Source organism: Nycticebus coucang, chromosome 13 (assembly GCF_027406575.1).
Source record: "Nycticebus coucang isolate mNycCou1 chromosome 13, mNycCou1.pri, whole genome shotgun sequence".
Classification (NCBI taxonomy): domain Eukaryota; kingdom Metazoa; phylum Chordata; class Mammalia; order Primates; family Lorisidae; genus Nycticebus; species Nycticebus coucang.
This window is the reverse complement of record NC_069792.1, coordinates 3,810,066-3,831,788: the sequence shown is the minus strand read 5'-3', so window position 1 is coordinate 3,831,788 and position 21,723 is coordinate 3,810,066. Positions and strand designations below refer to the sequence as shown.

At 40.1% G+C, this 21,723-nt stretch overlaps 1 protein-coding gene across 1 annotated transcript in view; it reads left to right on the top strand.

Moving 5' to 3' along the window:
- ST18 (ST18 C2H2C-type zinc finger transcription factor) overlaps positions 1 to 21,723 on the top strand; it is a 109,979-nt gene that overhangs the window by 74,087 nt on the left and 14,169 nt on the right. Inside the window, exons 13-18 of the mRNA XM_053559461.1 lie at positions 7,974 to 8,089; positions 12,192 to 12,254; positions 12,949 to 13,017; positions 16,090 to 16,152; positions 16,256 to 16,336; positions 17,427 to 17,648. Of these exons, the coding sequence (XP_053415436.1) occupies positions 7,974 to 8,089; positions 12,192 to 12,254; positions 12,949 to 13,017; positions 16,090 to 16,152; positions 16,256 to 16,336; positions 17,427 to 17,648 (614 nt within the window). The remainder of the gene's footprint in view (positions 1 to 7,973; positions 8,090 to 12,191; positions 12,255 to 12,948; positions 13,018 to 16,089; positions 16,153 to 16,255; positions 16,337 to 17,426; positions 17,649 to 21,723) is intronic.

The following is a 21,723-nucleotide window of genomic DNA, read 5'->3' as shown; positions in this document are numbered from 1 at the left end:
GACAAATCCAACTTTTCCTATCACTTGCCTAAAATACTATGTCATTATAGGGAGTTTTAGCCCCATGATGGCTGCAACTTTGTGCACTTTCCAAGAGCAGACAGCAGCCTGCAAGGGTCAAGGCCTGGTTCACCACTGAAATGCCAGCTGACTAATTCTTTCTGAACCAGAGATTCAAAAATGAAATCAAGTCAGGGGCAAGCTAGAATCTGCAAATCAGGTCAAATTCCTTTCCTTGGTTCCTTGAAGAAACTGTGTTAGCCGCCTATGTATAGAGTCATTGTTTGTGTTATTGGATCCCAAGAGGTAGATGTCTAAATTGTATGGCTTCCAAATCAAGGAGATATATCTGTGTATTTGGTTATCTTGTGGGTGTTTTCAGCTTCAAAAGCCAGATGTCATGGCAGTGCAGGAATCAAGCCATTCTTTATCTCCCCAGTCGGAGCCACCTCACTGGGCCTGATTAGCCCTGGACTCATTAGTGTCATTCAAAAGAACTGATGGCCTGAACTCCCCATTGTTTAGACTCTATCATTGCAGGTGTGACCCTAGTTATTACACTAAGCGGTTCTGTTTTGCTGTTTCTCAGGAAAGTTGTTGATGGGCTTCCTAGTTGATATAAAGAACTGAAACAGCCATTCTCAGCAGAAGTGCACCACCTTGTTCAGCTTTTTGAAGTTCAGAGACTTTGTGGGGGGATTGAATTTGATTTTTTTGCATGTGCTTTAACGTCTCAGAGCCTAAGTCAACATATGTACCAGTGGTGACAGGAGTGGGTTGTTTGTAATCCCTCCTTCCCAACGTTGCTTCCTTCTTCTTTGTTCCTTCCTTCCTGCCTTCCTTCTCCCCTCCCTCCCTCCCTCCCTTCCTTCCTTCCTTCCTCACACTTTCTCCAGCATCTCCAAGCCCAGGCAGTGGAATAGGTCCCGGAGCTGCAGTGACAGTTAGGAAACCCTTCCGCCGTGTGTGCCTGAGCCACGCCTGTGCTCACAGTCCAGTAGGAGGACTGATCTGTAACCAGACATGCTCATAACAGAGTAGCACAAGCAGGCACACAGTGCGGAGAGGAAAGAATGTCTAACTCCACACAAGGGGCCTCGGATGGGCCCCTGAAAGTCTCCCGTAGGATCTAAGGCAGCCTCTATGTCTCCACCATCTGGAAGGATAAGGGGATTCACACACAGCAGCTGTGATTAGATTCTGCCATACCGGCCTTAGTCATTTTATCTTGCTTGGCTTTTTAAAATTCACCTTAAGTATTTAGAGGTGGCCTTCATTAATCTATCATAGTACTATTTTAGAAGAACCTTTTGTTAAAATAATACACAGTTGACTCTAAGTGTGAAAATGCCAGCCACAAAATAGACCACCACCAACTGGCACACGCGTGTCTCTCCCCTCCACCACGATGGCCCACAGCCATGTCAGGCTTGTGCCAATGAACAGACATTATAGCTAACCTGCATCTAGAGTAGAGCCTCCATGGATGACCACCTCCCTAGACTCACCACCTCCTTAAGTTGACCTCATTTTCATAGACCACACATGTAGCGCATGTACAGGAGGCCTAGTTCCTTGTGTTGACCACCTCTTCATCTTGACCAGTTTGTCACTGTCCCTTGGGTGGTTAACTCATAGAGGGTCTACTGTATTTGTATAATCTGAAACTCTGTCAGCATTCCCTTTACTTGATCATTCTGCACAACTTGTCTGGGAAGGAAGTCAGGAGCAAGCGAGGACGTGGGTGGATTCTGTCCTACTGCGTAAAAGTCAGCCTTACACAGGGGGATGGCCAACAACTCACAGGATGCTTCCTCTCCTGCCAGTCAATGGCCTTTTACATCATGGCATCTCATCTACACCCCTAGAGAGAAACCTGACTCCAGGCACAAGGTATGTGTCCAGGGATCCAGTAGCAGCCATCATGTTGCAGGAAGGACAGCACCTTACAAAGTGTATACAACCCATCATGCAGGGTCGAAATCCCAATGTGGTCCACCTTCTGGAAGGCTCTCAATGCCACGTGCAGAGTGGCACTTAGGCTCTTTGTACTTGTGACTGTGTTGTACATCAACCACGATGAGTGCACCAGAAGTCTTTCCAGCCATACTCAGTGGCAGACACAGGAGTCAGTCCTCAGGAGTAACAAAGAAAATTTGCCTCATGTGGGTTCTCCTTTTCATTTAGGGTGTCTTATATTGTTCGACATTGATTATGCTTTTGTGTCCTCGGGAACAGTGCTGAACCTGCACTCTTGATATTCTGAGACTCCCCCATCACCTCCTTCACTATGGTCATTACCTCCCAGGGAGCCAGAAAATGGGGTCTCATAATAAACATGTTATCTTTATTTTCCGACCTTGTTTTCTTGCATAACTCCAAAAACATCTGGACTCATTTCAGCAACTTTATAGATTCAACCAGAGTATGTTTTTATCGAATGCATATAAACTTATGACAGCAATTCATTTCCCAGAAAATTCATGGGAAAAATATAGGTTTCTTGACTGGATTGATGATCTCTTTAGAGGAATTCCTTACTTGAGGTTTGACAGCACAAGCTTTGACTGCTACGATGTTCAACCTCAGTGTTCTGAATTAGGGAATTTAGAAGCTATGTGGGAATTCAGTGTGACTAAGAGTAACAGAGGACTTTGGCGATGCTCAGTGAGTTCTGAGACTCCAAATGCTGGCCTTAGGTTTGCTCTGACAAAGTTTTTATTTTTTTTTTTTAAGTGAAATGCTCCTTCTCCAGCTTTCTGCACAGGGTGAGTCATTACTTGGGGAAGCTGTAGCTGGTGAGGACACACACACAAGTGCCTCTGAATCACTGTGACCCTCTGGTTTGTTTCCCCTGTCCTTTGTTCCCTCATCTGTGCCAAGCTAATCCATTCACGGAGAGTTATTTTTCACATCTTGTGCTGAATCTTGAAATGAGAAATAGGATGTTTGATAGGTATTATTTTGAAAAAATTAGATTGTATTAAATGTCCCTCTGGAGAAGCTATCACAGGTATATCACGAACAATAAGATAAAGAGGCTCAGCACTCGTAGCACAGTGGTTATGGCACCGGCCACATATACCGAGGCTGGCGGGTTCAAACCCAGCCCAGGCCAGCTAAACAATAATGACAACTGCAACAACAACAACAAAAATAAACCAATAAGATACAGACATGGGATCTTCATACAGGGTGTCCATGCAGTTCATGTGCAATATTTTAGATTGAACACTCTTTTAAATTGCACGTGAACTTTATGGCCACCCTGTATATACAGGGTCTCATTACCCCCCAACAACCCTGAAAAACAGGATTATTATCAGAATTTTTAGAGGAGAAGAGGCTTGGGGAAGTAAAGTTGTTGCTTCTTGTCATATGGAAATGAAAACAATAGATCTAGAATTTTCTAGAATGAAGAAAAAAAGAGTAGGAGGAAGTGGAAAGAAAAAAAAAATTCACCAAAAAATAGAGAGACCTTAGGGAATATTGAGAAAAATTAAAATGGAAAGAAAAAAACAATAATGAAGAAATGACATCTGGCAAGGTGTGGCAGAGGCACAACAAAGGTCCTTCTGAAGGTGCCCGAGATGCTTCCCAGGAGCAGAACCAAAGCTTCTCTGACCAGGCATGTCAGAGAACTTGAACTTGAAACCTAGAAACAGAACGGGCGCATTCTCGTCACTGTCCAGTGAGTGTTACTTGAATAGCTACAAGCAGCCCAGACAATGTCTGAAGACTCAACATGGCATTTCCCTGCCCCCGCCTGCATCCTTCCTTCTCCCACCTCCCTCTTGCCCCACCACCCAATCATAAATCCAGTGATTATTTCTAATTCATTGTTATCTAGTTCATATGCACAACAGTTGCTTAATTTTGGTGGTAATTTTCAGAAAATATTGTCTGTCTCTCTCAGTGAAATAGCCTGCCCAGATGCCCCCTAAAAAAAAAATCCTGAATCTGGAAAAAACTCAAAATATCTCAAAAGGAAAGTGTTGAGAAATAACTAGGGCTGTCAGTTTCACTCAACTGTCAGTTCTCCAAAGATTTCAGGGCTTAAAATGTTACGAGTGCCAGATGCTATTATCTGTTATTCACGCTACCATTATGTCCTGGGCTTTACCGAAATCCACATAAACTTCCACCTGTACGTTAAAGGAATTTCATTGCATGCCTATACTCTCTAAATACACACATAAACACCACATTTTCTCTTACACATCCACAGGATAACATTATTTTCAAAATGATCCTTTACATTTTAAAAAGACTCTTACAAATGCTATTGATTTATTTTACATTGCGCGATGTTCAGGAATTCAGTTGATATAAAATGCCTCCGTAACAAAACTAATCTAAGAATTGTTTTAGTGACAGTGAACTGTATTTTATTTTATATATTATTTTATTTTGTTTTACTTATTTATTTTGGAAACAGAATCTCATTCTGTCTAAAGTACAGAGGTGTCATCATATCTCACTGTACCCTCAAACTCCAGGGCTTATAGGATCCTCCTGCTTAGGCATCCCAATGTGTCAAAACCACAAGAGGGCTCGGTTCAGGTCCAGTTGCTCCTCACATAAAAGTCTAATTATTGAGATAATGAGGATTGCCAAGGAAGAAAGGAATTTTTTAATATGACAGACATCTTGCTGGGAAAAGCTGCCTCAAATCTGTCTCTCCATTGAGGGATATTGTGGGCTTTTAATGTGGGGCCAAGTGCCTCGGGGCAGGTTGTGGTGTAACTAACAAGGGGCTAAAGTACACTGGGGACAGGTTGTGGGGGATGGTGATCCTTAATAGCAAGAAGTCTGTCCCAAGGACTTGGGAATCTCGGCTCCTTTGTCTTATAGAAAATCCATCATCTGAGGCCTGGGGTGGTGGCTCAAATCTATAATCCCAACACTTTAGGAGGCTGAGGCAGGAGGATCACTTAAGGCCAAGAGTTAGAGTCTGTCATTTCTGGGAACTATCTCAAACATAGTCAAGATGTTAGTTAAGGGAGAGGATTATAAGCATTACATAGGAGTTCATGGAACTAGTTATGCTAAAGTGCTAGGATTACAGGTGTGAGCTACTGTGCCCAGCCCCACTTTAATATACATACTCTCTGCAATTTCTGGGTGTAGAATGTTGAGCAACGAAAAGGGGGAAAGACAATTATTTCATAAAGTGATTGCATACTTAAGAGTTTATGTTTTAAAAAATTACAAAATATTTAAAAGGTCACTTTTAAATTATACTATTGAAACATTACCAAAGATTACATATATTCTGCAAACATTCTTTTTGGATGCATTTGAGTAAAACAATGACTCCAACTTTCACAACTGATCATTTCTTTCAAAATTCCCCATTCTCTTGCCTCCTTATGTATTGATTCAGCCCTAAAATAACAGCTGGGAACTTTTATAAGTTCATTTATAAAAGTACATGCCTGCCCCGAAGACTTTGTTATTAATGTGATCATAAAGAAAATAATAAAATGGCTGTTTTTACTTCATGCCACTTTTGTGAAAAATTCAGCATCTAAACAGAAAAACAAAGGCTGCTCCACATTGGGACAACATTGGATTCAGCATTTGTATCTACTTTCAAAAACCCAAGACATTTCTAAATTACAGTGAAAAATACTGTGCAAGCCAAATCCAGATAGTACCAAATGGATAGTGGAATTATCAGGGTTAAGGCCTTAAAATTAGGAATTGTTTCCTTTTAGTCCTTCACTGTGTAAAACTTTAAAAGGATAAGCTTCAATCATGCATTTCACTGTAGCATGAAGGTAGCATTAAAATAGCATTTCTTTCTGTATCCTAGTGTGCAATTATTTTCAAGCACATTATTTTTCTTTATTTTTAATGGTGGATTTTTGTTGGCTACTATTTTCAAGCATTGATCAGTAAAATAAATACTGTATAAATAATATGAAAAGAGGAATTGTATAAAACCAAGTTTTTTTTTTATTAAATCATAGCTGTGTACATTGATATGATCACGGGGCATCATTCACTAGCTTCACAGACCATTTGACACATTTTCATCATGCTGGTTAACATAGCCTTCCTGGCATTTTCTTAGTTATTGTGCTAAGACATTTATATTCCACATTTACTAAGTTTCACATATATGCTTGTAAGATGCACCGCAGGTATAATCCCACCAATCCCCCAGTTTTATTACCTGGAGATGATAATGTTACATGACATAGTTTACTAACCTATTTACTACAGTACGTTCTTGTGTAAAACAATTAAATTGTCATCCAAGTAATTAATGAAAGAAATTCTATTTGCCTTGATGCTTGATATCAGCATTTAGAACTTTTCTTTGGTTTGGAAAATCTAAGGATTTTTATCTTTTCCATTGCTTTTAAATGTGAAATCACAATTTCTTAAAATTATATTATGCTATAGCGTTTTTACATGCATTTAGTTCAAATAATGTTTATTTCAGATAATTCAAAGTAGTTTGCTCACCTTAGCAAAAATAGATTAGTATTTTTGAGATTGAGAATACAGTTTTCTATTTTAGTAAAGCTGCTTTTAATATTAAATCCAGGAAGTATTATATTTACTGCATATAAGCTTAATGATGAAAGTAAGCTAATTAAGTTATCAAGAAAAACCATCATCTGTGAAATAATACATCACTTGGTAAATAAATTATTTGAAATGATTAGTGAGTCTTCTTTATGGGATAAAGAAGTATTAAGTATTATAGTTAAGAGAAAATATTGACTATAATACTTAATTATTAAGTATTTAACTTAAGAGAAAGTAATGAAAATAATATCCAACAAGAAATTTCATCTGATGAGTAAAGTATTGTAAGATACCAATTTAGCAAGAGAGGCAATTTCAGGAAAACAGGAAGTGATAAGAAAATAAAAGCATTTATCCAGAAAAATCACATGAATTGCTTCAACACTATGGCCTCAGTTACTTATTTATTTATTTATTATTAAATCATAGCTGTGTACATTAATGTGATCATGGGGCACCATACACTGGTTTTATAGACCGTTTGACACATTTTCATCACACTGGCTAACATAGCTTTCCTGGCATTTTCTTAGTTATTGTGTTAAGACATTTATATTCTACATTTACTAAGTTTCACATGTACCCTTGTAAGATGCACTGTAGGTGTAATCCACCAATCACCCCTCAGTTACATATTTAAACAAAAAAATTAAATCTTAATTATTTGTCTACTAGAACATGAAATTTTTGGTAAACTAAATTCCTTTTCTGTTTAAAAAGTGTGTGTGGTGGAACACACCTGTAATCCTGGCACTCTGGGAACCAGAGGCGTGAGCTCAGGTGTTCGAGAGCAGCCTCAGCAAGACTGAGACCCTGTGTCTACTAAAAAATAGAAAAATTAGCCTGGCACCGAGGCTGGCACCTGTAGTCCCAGCTACTCAGAAAGCTGAGGCAGGAGGATACTTGGGCCCAGGAGTTTGAGGCTGCTGTGAGCTAGACTGATGCTGTATCACTCTAGCCTTCAACAGAGTAAGAGTCTGTCTCAAAAACATAAATAAACAAATACATACTTGTACGACGCATTTTGCAATATTTCTTTTGTTTTACTGCTGCTATTACTGTTGGATATATAAAGAACTATCCCTGTGGTCTCTAGGAAGCATTCCTTAACACAAGAAAACTTGAAACGTACAAAAATATAAACTTAATTACATAGCTCAAGAAATGTCTCTGTAATCCTTTGCCAAGGTGTGAACTTTTTAAATGTGTTCCCTATCAGTCAAAGTTTCTCATTCTTCAAGGCCCGTAACAATTAGGGATCCCTTATAGTCACTATCTCATTTATTTCTTTTGCAAATCCTCTGAGGTCATTTTAAGCCACAACTTAAGTCAGGCCCTGAATTCAGTGCCATTGACTTTCCAGCATTCCCTAATGGCTTCTGTGTTTGTTTGTTTGTGTGTGTGTGTGTGTGTGTGTTTTTATTTTCCAGAAAGACCCAGTGAGCTCTCTAGAAAATTTAGAAGAAAAAAAGTTTCCTGGAGAGGCCTCTATACCAAGCCCTAAACCCAAGCTCCATGCAAGAGATCTCAAGAAGGAACTAATCACGTAAGTGGTATCTCCTGCTTTGCCGTGGAAAATTTTGGAATTAAGAGATTGAAGTTCTTGGGTGGGCAAAGTGGCTCATGCCTGTAATCCTAACACTCTGGCGTTCCAAGATGGGAGGAACTCTTCAGCTCAGAAGTTCAAGATGAGCCTGAGCAACAGTGAGACCTCATCTCTTCTAAAACTAGAAAAACTAGCCACCCGTAGTCCCAGCTACTCAGGAGCCTGAAGCAGGAGGATTGGGTGAGCCCAGGAGTTTGAGTGAACTATGAACTAGGCTAATGCCACGGCCTTCCAGCCCGGCAACAGAGCCTCTGTCTCCCCCCCAAATAAAAGGAAAAGGAATCTCAAGTACAGAAAAAGAGAGAGAGAGAGCTTTACCTTCTTAATTTTGGATTATAATTCTGGCTTTAGGGCAATTTTAACCAGTCAGTAGTTAAATGTTAAACATGTACCTAAACCTATGGCCTGAACAAAGAGAGTTGTGATTTACTTTTAGGCTAAGAGAACTAACAGCCTCTTGATTAAAAACAAGATAAACTATTAGAAATGCTTATGTTTTGATCCAGAATTCTTAACCTGATGCCCATTGACCACGGGGATCTTAGGCTTGGCTTCAGGAACCATATTAATCTCGTAACACTTTCTGCTGATTGTTATTTGGGTAAGGGAGTTGATGGTTTCCTCGTATTCTCAGAGGGGTTTGTGACTCAGGAGAGTTTAAGGACCAGGCTACCTGAAGGAAGACAATAAGTACTAATTATATATTAGTGAATGAATGAATGTGTGAAATGCAGGGAAACTGTTTTCCATATGTAAATGATTAAATATTAATCAAGCTTATTCATACAGACATTTAAAGCCGCCAGTTACTGAGAGCTTCCAGCAGAGAGTAACCCTTCTTTTTACATTTTTCTGATAAAAAAATTTAACACCTCTCCTGACCCAGCTTCCACCTGAGCTCCGTCTCCCCTTCCTTTGACAGCTGAACTCCTCAAGAAAGTTGTCACTTCGGTGTGACTGGGTTTCCCTCCTAAATCTTTCCTAGACAGTCCCCTGGGACCGTCCCCTTCCCCCTTCCTCCTCTCCACCCAGATCTGGTAGGGGCTGTGGGTCCTGATTCTCCTGTTCCTACCTGAGCGGGCGGCCACAGAACTGATCTTGCCTTCTCTGGGGCTCCTACGCTGGGCTCTAGGAACCTTGCCTCCGACTTCCCTCCCACCTGGCTGTTACCCTACCAGACTCAAGTGTAGCTTTCTAAATGTTGGGGCATCTCAGAGCTCAGTTCTGGGATCTGTCTGCCCTCACTTGTGCTGAAGACTTTGGGGCTGCCAGCCAGCTGAGACCTCCAGCCCACAGTGGCCAAGCTCTCTGCCCAGCTCTGCAGGCCCCTGACTCTGCCTCTCCACCAGCCACACCTCTGGCCTCTTTGCAGGGCCCATCCTGGCCTCCTCAGCTGTCTCCCAGAGGTCACTGGCCTGAGAGGCCTTGGAGCTACCGCTGTTCCTCACCCTAGTCCTGGTCTTTCCTTCGTCTACCTCCACTCTCTGTGGTCACCGAGAGCAGAGCCTCAGAGGCAGGCCCTCCCCACACCGGCCTGTCCTCAGCAGCACCCACCCCTTTGCTGCACACTGTTTGCTCTTATTTTTCACCTACAGTGACAGTGACTTGGGAGCAGGGAACACATCTCGAATGCTGGTGCCAAGGGCCATGGGCCTTGCACATAGTAGGGGTTCAATAAAAATTGTTCCAAGTCCAGTTTGCACTAGAAACATGTGAGGGACTTTAAAGTAGCTTTGACTTTCCATTCTCTGAGGCTCTCACAGGTAACACCAGCCCTAGCCGTGTTCACTTTAGAAAGTGTCATGTATAACGGAAGGTTCAAAAGGAATTGAACTTAAATTTCGCCAAACACAGCCTCTTCCCAAGAGACCACTTAGGGCTCCCATACACTTATCCCCATGTGGAGGGCACTTTTCATTTTTTCACAAAGTTCCTTTCCACATGCTATGTTTAATTTTTTCAGAACTGGCAAATTATTGGTCCTCTGAAAGTAGATTGTTATAAATTGTCGAAAGTCATCCCAAAGTTAATGTAATATAGAAGATTCATGATTAATATGCAACACCATTTGGGGTCAGAAAAATGAAGTGTGATTATTGTGCAATGGGAACTTCTTTTCATATGAAGGTAAATATAAAAAAGGAAGGGTTTCAAAAAAGACTTCAAAGGATTTGGGGAATATAATCACGAATTCCTAGGAAATTGCTGTCTCAGAGACCTCATGGTGCACCCATTTTACAGACAGGGCAAGTACATTAATGGATATTGCTTATTATATATGGATGTTAGTATATTTATTTTGTAAAAGTCTCACTACTTTATGTCACCCTATCCTTACTATGTTTTTAACAGATAATCATGCCTTAATTGGCTAGAAAAATCTTTGTTTAGATTATATATATATTTTTTTTTGGTCACTGATTATCCTAGAACTTGCCTGAGGTTTGAGTGCCACTTACTCAGACAACCTGCTAGTTTTCTTCCTGTAATTGTGATAGTTTCATCTACAAACCTTCCCAGAGTATACCACCCAACTGATACTGGCACATGTCATTATGTAAGATTTTTCACTGTAGACTACTAATTAAATCTTGTTATTAGAATTCCAAGCAGAAACTGTTCCCACTACTAAGCTGCCTCCAATTCTTTGTTGACCTTTTTATAACACTAAACTTTAAAATTTTTTTCTCTTAATTAGTGTATATTTCATCATTATATTTCACAGGTAATTTATAGCTGAGATTTAAAAATCCTTGGCACCTCTTTTGCCTGTGCAAAAAGGCAAAGGGATGGGAAGTGTCCCTTTACCCTGGGTGAAATAAAATAAAATAAATGCAATGCTGTTTTGGAACACGAGGTGGCGATGTATTTCTAGAGTGGGAATTCCCTGGCGGTTGAAACACCTTTCTCATCCTCTAAATTTCCCAGTTGTGCAATGTTCAGAAAAGATGTTTCTGCATTTAGTGAGTGAGATAACTCAGCTCACCTACTGATCATTGTTAATTGTTCTTTACTTTTTTACAAATGCCAAAGCTACAGTTTTCTTTCTGATATCTATCTGGGAAGAGGGATGAGAGCAGAGCTAGATGATGCCGTTTGGATCAAGAAATGTTCTAACTCTTACTGTTTCTTTACATTACTCGAGAATAATTTCTATCCCAAAACTTCCCTTCAAAAGGGTAAATTCTGTGAGAGAGATGCTCTCACTTCAGACAGAATGTCAAAGAAAATCAGATGCATGGATGATACTGAGAAGCCAAGAAATGCATTCGTTACAGAAGAAAAACTGCTAAGGATATTTCCTTTCTTACATTATATTTAAAACACATAAAATGAATAGGAGCAGGCTCTGAGACCAAAGTGCAGGGACACAGGCCTTGATGGAGCCGGTGTCCTGACCGTGCCTGAGAGCCCATTCTCAGGCTAACGGTGAAGTAGTAACTCTTTTTGTTGGGTTCAAGCTTTGGCTGAAATTACTCAACTTTGCTCACTAAACGTGTGGGCTACTTCCTCCTGTCAGCACCTTTCCCACCTGACCCACCAGTCTACAGCTCGGTCAGAGTTTTTCAGTGGTTTCCAAAACGTTTATGAAGGTACTAGGTTGCCTTGCTTGTTAAAGCTCATACAACTTTCTTTCCAGAATCTGTTCCATAATTGGTGCCAGTATTCCTAAGATCTAGTGTCATAAAGCATGAGTTTATAATATTTATTTTTGATGGCATATATACATTCAAAGGACTAAACACCCCCAGATTACTGACTCACAATATTACTAGGACGTACCTTTTAATATCACTTTCCCACCTAATTTGAATCAGGGATTTGAGTGTGATGTTGAAACAGATAATTAAGGAAGTGCTACTCATCATGTTATGATTTTTAGTTTTCTTTTAGGTAGCCTGCTGGTTCTTACATAATACAAATCTTTAGCACACCAGCTAATTCATCTTGCACAGAGAAAATACCTCACAACGTATCAGGCAGAGCAAAGGAATCCAGGAAATGTGCTTGACTCTAACGATGTAATTTTTCATTGACTCAGCTGCCCAACACCAGGCTGTGATGGAAGTGGCCACGTAACAGGAAACTACGCATCTCATCGCAGGTACCTAGCATCCTCGGCTGCACGCAGATCATTTTGTTCTACTTTCAATATTATTCTCACCCATTCAAGCAAAATAATATCTAGATCAGGAAATGGAGAGTGAGTTAGTGGGGTTTTGGTTAATGTTGTGGAAGTAAAGATACATGGTATAGAAATTGTGATTCTTGGTCAAAACGGTTTTCTGATCCTATAGCCCAGGTCACAGACCACAAGTTAGGCTTCACATCAGCCTTCGGTTCTGCCTGGCTTTAGGACTTGAGTGGAGCAATACAAACAGAACAGAGGGACGGGAAGTGTCCCTTTACCCTGGGTGAATACACCAGGGACTTAGAGAGGTTAAGTGGTGTTTTCAATCTTCACTCATAAGATTGGTTTTCCCTTTGGAAAAGCCTCATCAGGAGGTGATGTAACAAGAACTCAGATTAGTAGTCATCGCATCACTGAACTCTAGCCGTGGGGAGTCTTGTTGGGTTAAAGCCCTTCATCCCATAAATAGTAAATCTGAGTCTAGGAGAAAGAACCGAGGTGTCTGAGGGCCCAGGCTGGTTAGAGTAGCACAGCTGGATTCAAAGCCAGTTACAATTTTCCCAGTCCCCCGTGACTTCACATACATTCCCGGCCTAGGATGCTCTTTGAGTCAGATTTGTATATGTCAGTGGCATGTTCTGGTCTGTTTTTTCTCATCCTTCTTTAGTGTTTCTGGATGTCCATTAGCAGATAAGACTCTTAAGTCCCTCATGGCTGCGAACTCTCAGGAGCTGAAGTAAGTGAGGGGACAGGGTGACTTCCTTGGCCTTTGCGGGACAGGGAGGGACCCTCAGGGTGGCCAAGAACCAGTTGTCCATCTTGCCTAGCGGAATTAAAACACCAAAGGATCAGCAGGACTACAACCAAATCACTGGGATTTAATTTAAATTGCTTGCTTCAGGAGCCTTATAATAATTTTTAAAGGAATGATGTCATGGTAAAACACAATATTTTTTTCTGTTAATTTTAGAATTTATTTACTAAATCAGTCTTGTGGCAGAGCGTTTCCATCCTCTAATTTAAAAAAATTGCGTAATATTTTACCTTCTGGGTATTTTGACTCATACAACCGCCTTTCACTGTTGGATGCCAAACACAATTTTGGCTCATTTCTACCAAGTCTACAAGATCTCAAGGTCACATGTATATTAACTTTTACTTAGAGATTTTCTTTTCCAAACTCTTATCTTTTTTTTAATACAAATTTCTCACTTCTTTATTTTCACATCTTGTTATATTACATATAGAATAATAAAGAATTATAAGAAGATAGATGATAGGGCAAAAATTTCAAAGGGTAAATAGCATTAAACAAATCTAATTAAATTGATTTGCAAATAATAATGTTTTAGTAAAAAAGTGTTACTATGTCTAGAGGTAAAACAATATTTGTATGAAAACAGTGGAATCAACTTTTGGTGTCTAAAATACATGTCACATTTCAGGTACCATATTTTTCTTAATTTTTTAATAATATTTTCTCTTCTAAGTCGTTTAAAATTTTGTATTTAAAAATTACAAAAAATACAGCAGTAATTTTATGAAAGAAGATGTGATAATGAAGAGGTGTAAAACTTTGGAGTTTTAGTAGCAGAAATAGTAAAAGGAAAAATTTAACTTCCCTCATTTTTAAAGTGTAAAGTACAATTTATTAGGTCAACATAGAGTCTAGAAATAATCTATTGGCTGCCCATTTTCTGGACTAAAACATGAGAATGCCTAGTAGAGGCTAATAATTAACAGATTGAAAGGTGAGATGTGCCAGAATATGTTACTCAATTGCTCCAAACTTCTACATTACCACAAGTTAATTATAGTTATTGGTTCTTATAACTACTGTCTTCAAACCTTACTTCTAGAAAAATTTTGGTTAATACATTAAACACACATAAATTGAGAGATCCTATAGCAATATTAAATATTTACATGTTTTAACACAGCCATCTACTAAGTAATATCTTTCATTTTTCCATAAAAGAAAAAAAAAACAGATGTTTCATTGATCTCTTGTTTAGATCCATATTCAAGGAGAATCCCCAAAGAAGGCTCTTTGTACATGTGTTTCCATAACTGCAACATGCTATTGAATCACTACTTTATTAGTCTTTAAATGGTTAAAGACTCAAAGCAAGTTCCACTGGCTAGCCAGAAGACATGTGTACTGATTGTATATTTTCTGCCTTAGGACTAGATATAAAAAGCATTCTGTGAAAATTCAGTAGGATGGGATTTAAGGAAAGGTGTAGTATTCACATTGTTCTTTGGATTATTGTTTTTCTCAAATGGAACTTCTGTTTGAGGAGACATCTGAAGTGTGATGGGCATAGATATAAAATGGTAAGATAGTGTCTACAAGAATCTTCAGAACGGCCAATATTTTGATGGACTCTCTGTTTTCATTTGTACTTAGGATTTTTTTTTTTAAAGCAACAAAAAGGTGAAAATTTTTGTATATTAATCTCAAACCTATTTTTAATCAGCATTCCAAGGAGAAGTCCGATTCTCTCTCCTCTCTCACCCTTCTCATTCCAAATTTAATGATTTTCAGTGATAGTTATTGAGTTGTTTTTTTCCCCAAAAAAGGTGCAAACTATTTCTTTTTTTTTTTTTTTTTTTTTGTAGAGACAGAGTCTCACTTTATGGCCCTCGCTAGAGTGCCGTGGCATCACACAGCTCACAGCAACCTCCAACTCCTGGGGCTTAAGCGATTCTCTTGCCTCAGCCTCCCGAGTAGCTGGGACTACAGGCGCCCGCCACAGCGCCCGGCTATTTTTTGGTTGCAGTTAAGCCGGGGCCGGGTTTGAACCCGCCACCCTCGGTATATGGGGCCGGCGCCTTACCGACTGAGCCACAGGCGCCGCCCCTTTTTTTTATTTTTTTATTGTTGGGGAATTCATGGAGGGTACAATAAGCCAGGTTACACTGATTGCAATTGTTAGGTAAAGTCCCTCTTGCAATCATGTCAAGGTGCAAACTATTTCAATTCTTTGGTCATGATATTAATGCTTCACATCTCTGGAGTTCACATACACCGCTGCTGTTTATCTGAAATTAATGAATTATCATGGTACTATAGCATACCTGAAAATAAATAATTCATTAAAAAATATGGAAAACTTTTCTCTTTACATGAAAGATAGGAACTTTGCAGTTCTTAGATGATTACCATTCTAGACAGAAGCCCAAATGTAAGTTGTGAGCTCACTTCCTTTTTTTTTTTTTTTTTTTTTTTGTAGAGACAGAGTCTCACTTTATGGGCCTAGGTAGAGTGCCGTGGCCTCACACAGCTCACAGCAACCTCCAACTCCTGGGCTTAAGCGATTCTCTTGCCTCAGCCTCCCGAGTAGCTGGGACTACGGGTGCCCGCCACAACAACTGGCTATTTTTTTGTTGCAGTTCGGCCGGGGCCGGGTTTGAACCCGCCACCCTCGGTATATGGGGCTGGCACCTTACTGACTGAGCCACAGGTGCCGCCCTGTGAGCTCACTTTCAAGTTCCTTTCAATTTAAAGCTTGAAAATAGAGAAATGAAAATACAATATAGAGAAACAACCCATACTTTGGGAGCGCCACTGGCGCTGGGAGCATTGGTTAGTGCAGGGTGCTTATACAACAACTAATACTTTGTTTACCAAACATAACTCAGTAGCTATATAGGCCAAAGTTTTTTGAATGGATTATTAAGCAAAAGAATATTTAAGAAAAAAATTGCACAAAAAAGCAACTCATTCTTTTTAGATCTATTTGAACCTGTCCCCTCCCTGCTCGACAGCCTCTCAGTGTGGCCCATTCTCTCTTCTGCCCTCCAGGTGTCCAACCCCAGGCTGTGATGGTTCCGGCCATGTGACTGGAAACTACGCTTCTCACAGAAGGTAGGATGACCCGGTTCCTGAGACGTGGAAATCGGCTTGTCTGCAGAGGTAGTCAGAGAGATCACACGATTTTGTTTTGTTCTCTGTTGGGTATTCGCTGTAGCTTGTCTGGCTGCCCTCGTGCAAGGAAAGGTGGTGTCAAAATGACCCCAACCAAGGAAGACAAAGAAGACCCTGAACTTAAGTAAGTGCAACAGCTGTGGTGTCAGGGTTAGCTGCAGAGCTGCTCAGGTGGGCGGGATCTTGGTTAGCATGGAGTCAAGTGTGGACTGAGTTTCAGGGAAAGTGTGTGCTTTAGACCCAAGAACTCTTGAAGCAAGAGTCAGATTGTTAGGAGAATTTTCCTCTTCAGAGCTAGGTTTCCATAGCTCTGGGATAATGCAAAAGAGAAGGGAGAAAATTTGTAATGTTTTCAGTTGTTGTAAAGGAAAGTAGCCTTGTGGAAATGCTACAGAATGACAGATACAGCAGCATTTTCCCCTGAAACTTTCATTTGCTTAAGGTGAAATTGTATCTAAACTGAATTCCCTCCTCTAAGAAAAGGGCTATCGCATCTTGGGTGATAGATGCACATATTGGATGTAGAAATTTGCATTATTCTCTCTATATTATTTCTAAACACAATACTGAAACATTTGGCAAACAAAATTCCAGTTCTGAGAATAATGTGCGATATATCTTTGGTCAAGGCAGTTAACATTTACACCCTTGGTCTTTGTTGAGACAAAATGTAACAGTGCTCATGTGCTGGCTCTAGAGCTAAAAAGTGTGGGCATGAATTGGGCTCCACTTCCTTCAAAATAGTTGGCACATCACCAAAGCCCTACAAGCCTCATTCCCACGCCCCTACAAAATGGGATGATAACACTCCCACTCAGTAGATTGCAGCGAATAGTAAGTGAAATAAAGTATGAAAACTACTTAGAGCAGAGCCTTCCAGGGGTGTCCAACCTTTTGTTTTCTCTGTACCACATTGGAAGAAGAAGAGTTGTCCTGGGCCACACTTTAAATACACAAACACTAACAAAAGCTGATGAGCCAGAAGAAAAGTCCACACACACTATTTTTGACATCCAGTACCACAGATAAACAAATGAAGTCCTCAGAGAATCTGTATGTGGTCTGTGGGCCATGGGTTGGACACCCCTGCCTGCGCAATGCCGTTTTGATAGTGCCATATTTTAAGACTATAATATCATGGCTCTTCCTCTGGATAGTCTGGAATGGACACTGCCTTCTTCCCAGCTGGCAATGTCTGTGCTATGTCTCTCTAGATGTCCTGTGATAGGATGTGACGGCCAAGGTCACATATCAGGTAAATACACATCGCACCGAACGGCTTCCGGCTGTCCCCTGGCTGCCAAGAGAGAGAAGGAGAATCCTCTCAATGGGGCCGCCCGCCCCTGGAAACTGAACAAACAAGAACTGCCACATTGTCCCCTGCCAGGCTGCAACGGGCTAGGCCACGTCAACAACGTGTTTGTCACCCACAGAAGGTAACCTCCGTTTTCTAGCTTTTTGTGTGTGTGGGGGGGTGTCCTAGAGGTCACTAATTATAGCACTTGAGACTTTGTCGCAGTGAGTCTTGCTGAAGAGATATCTGACTAGTCTGAAGAATGAAAAATGCTATTTTCTCTCTTTCTGAAAATCCACTGCAGAGTTTTCGAGTGATCTAGAAAGCATGCGTTTGGCTTTTGTATTCTGAAATATTGCTTATGCTGCTGTTTTTAACAGTTCACTTCAGTTCCAAGTGGTGACATCCACTCTATGATGTCACTGCAAACTTTCGCTTTACATGTTGAGATCGCTGCCTCCCCCTTATGCCCTGGCTCAATTTCAGGCCAGAATTGTATCTATTTTGCTACTGGGCAGATGTGACCTATCCACGGTAGCCAGAAAGATGACAGCGTCACTGCCCAGTGTCCATCTAGAAACCTCTTTCACAGTTTCACGAGGACTTACTTCCTTTTTCAGTGCCTGTTGTGCATTTCAACTGGGCCTTTTGTTGAAATACCACATTTTTCGTTCATGTTCTATGTAAAGGAAAGGACTCAAAGATTAACTATTTCTCCCATCAATGGATTCCTTTCTGGTTTCACAGGTCACTGTGTGTGACACTAATTTCAAACCCAGTGAAGCTTTAGGAAACCCTTGAGGCTCTGTTTATGAGGAGTATACACACTGAACAAAGCTGGGTCATTTTGGCATTTTGCTCTAAAGATCTGTATTCACCGTGTCAAAAAACGAAGCTTTCCAGGAATTGCCTATTTAGAGATATATGCAGAGAAACTTGCTTATGGAGAAAACTTGAATTTTTTTAAGGGGTTTATTTTTTTGATGGTTTTCAAAGGCAGGTCCGTGTCCACAATACCAAACGTTGTTTCATTCTGAGTTTGAATCATGATTTCATATCCGGGACCAGCAGTCACCAATCAAGTCAGCCTAATGGTGCATTGGCTGCACAGAGGCCTGAAGTTCTTGTGACAACCTCAGCATTTCCGTGTCGACACTGCTGATGAAATGTTAACTCTGTGTTATGTGCTCTGATGGATCTCTTGGCAATAATGGAATTTTCTTTTGAAAGTACTAAGAAGTTTTAAAAGATGAGACCAAGGTTTGGTGAAGTTGTAGAGACTGGGAACCCCCAAACGCTGTAGGTGGGAGAGTCACTGGTGGTGCCACTTTAGGAAGCAAATTGCCTTCAAAGAGTCAATTAAATTGAACTCTCAAAGGTGCCCTAGCACCCAGGCTTACACCCCAGGGGCTGTTTTGCACATTGGAACCCAGAGGCCTCAGTGAGCACATCTGAGCAGCATGTCCCTACTTACTCCAAATTGGAAGGAGCCCGCGTGCCCCGGAGCAGCCAGGCAGATGAATAAGCAGCAGTGTCCACCCCATGGCCACCAGGAAGTGCCACCCAGATGAACTTTAGAGCATGGTGCTGGGCAGGAAAATCGCTGAAGAATATGTGCAGTATTTTCTGATCATGGAAAGTAGAAGATGTGGACAAAATGACATTTAAAAAAGCAGGATGACAATTAGCTGCAGTTTGAGATGATGGTTCTCTCTCTGGGACAGGGAAGCCAATTGTTGAGGGGCCTGTGAGTGCTACAAAGGGCGTAGAAAGGCAGGTTCTGTGTTTTAAGGTCAATGGTTTTCCACTTAAAATGTTCTTTACACTGCGAGAATACATCGTATGTGTCTGTTGACATACTATGAATTTCATAATAAGAAAAAGAAAATTACAAGTTCAAAAATACATGCTGCAAGGCGGCGCCTGTGGTGCACTGGCCCCATATACCGGAGATAGCAGGTTCAAACCCAGCCTCGGCCAAAAACTGCAAAAAAAGAAAAAAAGAAAAGAAAAGAAAACATGCTGCAGTGTTAAGGCCAAGATATCACTGTCTAAGAGGAGGACAGGGAGGAAGAGTTTAGACAAAGGACTGATTTAGATTGTAGCGCTCTTCAATTGAAATTTCTCCTGCTCCTGAAAAGATTTAAGAGACTAGACTGAATTTGGAGTAGTCTCTTTAAAGTGGAATACTGTTTCTATGTATATGGAGAATTTCTTGAAATGACATCACATGATACCTGGCTTGTTCATGGAACACAGTAGGTGTTAAATACGGGTCCCTCCCCTTATGAAAATAATATATAGATTCAATAGGCTCTTAAATGTTTTGTATTTTGAATCTAAAATCTTTCAAATCACTCGATCCCTAACAATAATTAACCTAGAGGCCGGGTCCTCTCCCACAGAGAGGCTGCTCTAAGTGACTTACTCGGCCTCCTCCTCAAACCTTCACAGAGCTCTGTGGGCTACACAGGAATCATGATTATGCCCAGGGCACAGAGAGGAAGCCAGTACAGAGGGCTTCTGAACATCCCACATGCCCTCGGGTGCCATGGGTCTGGCCATGTGCCTGGCACCCTGCTGGGGGTGTCACGGGGACCAGAGCATACAATTTCTCAGCCAAAATGGCATTGTTACAAAACTTACTTTATAGGATGGTTGAGAACGATTTGACCCATGCAGTATATCAGTATTATATTTATATAATAATTCCTTTTTAACCTTGCTTTAAATCCTTAGATGACAAAATTTTCCCTTTGAAAAAAATAACAGCCTGAGAAGACAGGTGATATATTAAAACACACACAACATTATGGAAACTTGTAGCTTTAAAACCAGAAGTTCTGGCCGGGCACAGGGCCTGATGCCTATCATTCCAGAACTCTGGGAGGCCAAGGTGGGAGGATCACTTGAGTCCAGGAGTTTGAGGTTGCTGCGAGCTGGCTGATGCCATGGCACTCTAGCCTGGGCAACAGAGTGACATCCTGTCTCAAAAACAAAAAAACACCGTTGACTAATAGAACATTTAATGCTATATCCTATTTTTGCAATTTTGTTGAAGTTTATTAATATGTGGTAAGCTATGATGTTCACTACATAAATTGTATAACCTGCCATTTGCTTCAGGGAGGCAGATGAAGATATGATTTTCAGTTGCCTTAATAGAGTTGCAATTTTGGCCAAAACCATATAAGGCACATTTTTTCCCTGCCTGTACAATATGGGGCCTCAAAAGCAAAAAGGACTTTTAAAATATTTGTCCTGCCCATCATTTTTTAAATTAAGGTTTGTTTTATATCCTGGAAGATATGAAATATCAACACTGGAAGATACAAAATACCAAGTGGCATTTTTGGAACCAAAGCTTCACTTCATTAACTTTTTCACAACAACACTATGTCACCCTGAAAACGTTCTACCATGTTGTCTGAGCAAAGTAAATCCGTTAGGGGTGAGGGTCAGAGAACTTCTAATGAGGTATTAATGTCCATTATGTTACAGACAGACTTACTTACCAGTCACCTTTAAATATCCAATTTCCCCACTAAATATTCATGGTCATTTTCTAAGAATACCATATGTGCCGTAAAACAAAATAGACATGTGCAAATTCTCCATAAACAAAAAAGATTATGAAGCTTATATAGGCTACAACTTACAGCGAGAAGCTTCCTGAAATAGTAGAAGACAGATTGTACATTGAGTTTGTGCTTTTATTATTTTCTTTTTCTGTATAAAATAATTTATAGATTACTAAATTTAGGTAAACTGCATAACCTTTCTATAAATATTACAGATTTATTATTTTCTTCATAGACTTTACTGTGGAATACTAAAAAATACAATAACGTAGCAAACATTTAGTAAGGGCACTTAGCTTGAGGAATATTTTCTTTCACTTTGCCAAGTGTCCCCAACTTCAGGTTGAAATAATTGTCTTATAGATGAATGGTAACTAAATTTCTGTGTTAAAAAGTATTTTAACTGACAAATGCAATCAGTGTAATCTGGTATATTGTACCCTCAATGAATCTCCAACAATAAAAAATATATATATTTTAAGTGGCTGATTTGTGATAATCTTTATTTTGATCTAAAAATTATTTCTACAAAAAATACAATAAAATTGCCAAGGAATTAATGGGTTCTTAAAACAACAAAATTATCTCATCATAAAGGATGAAAAACAAATTTTGTTCAATGTTGGCATTAGCATA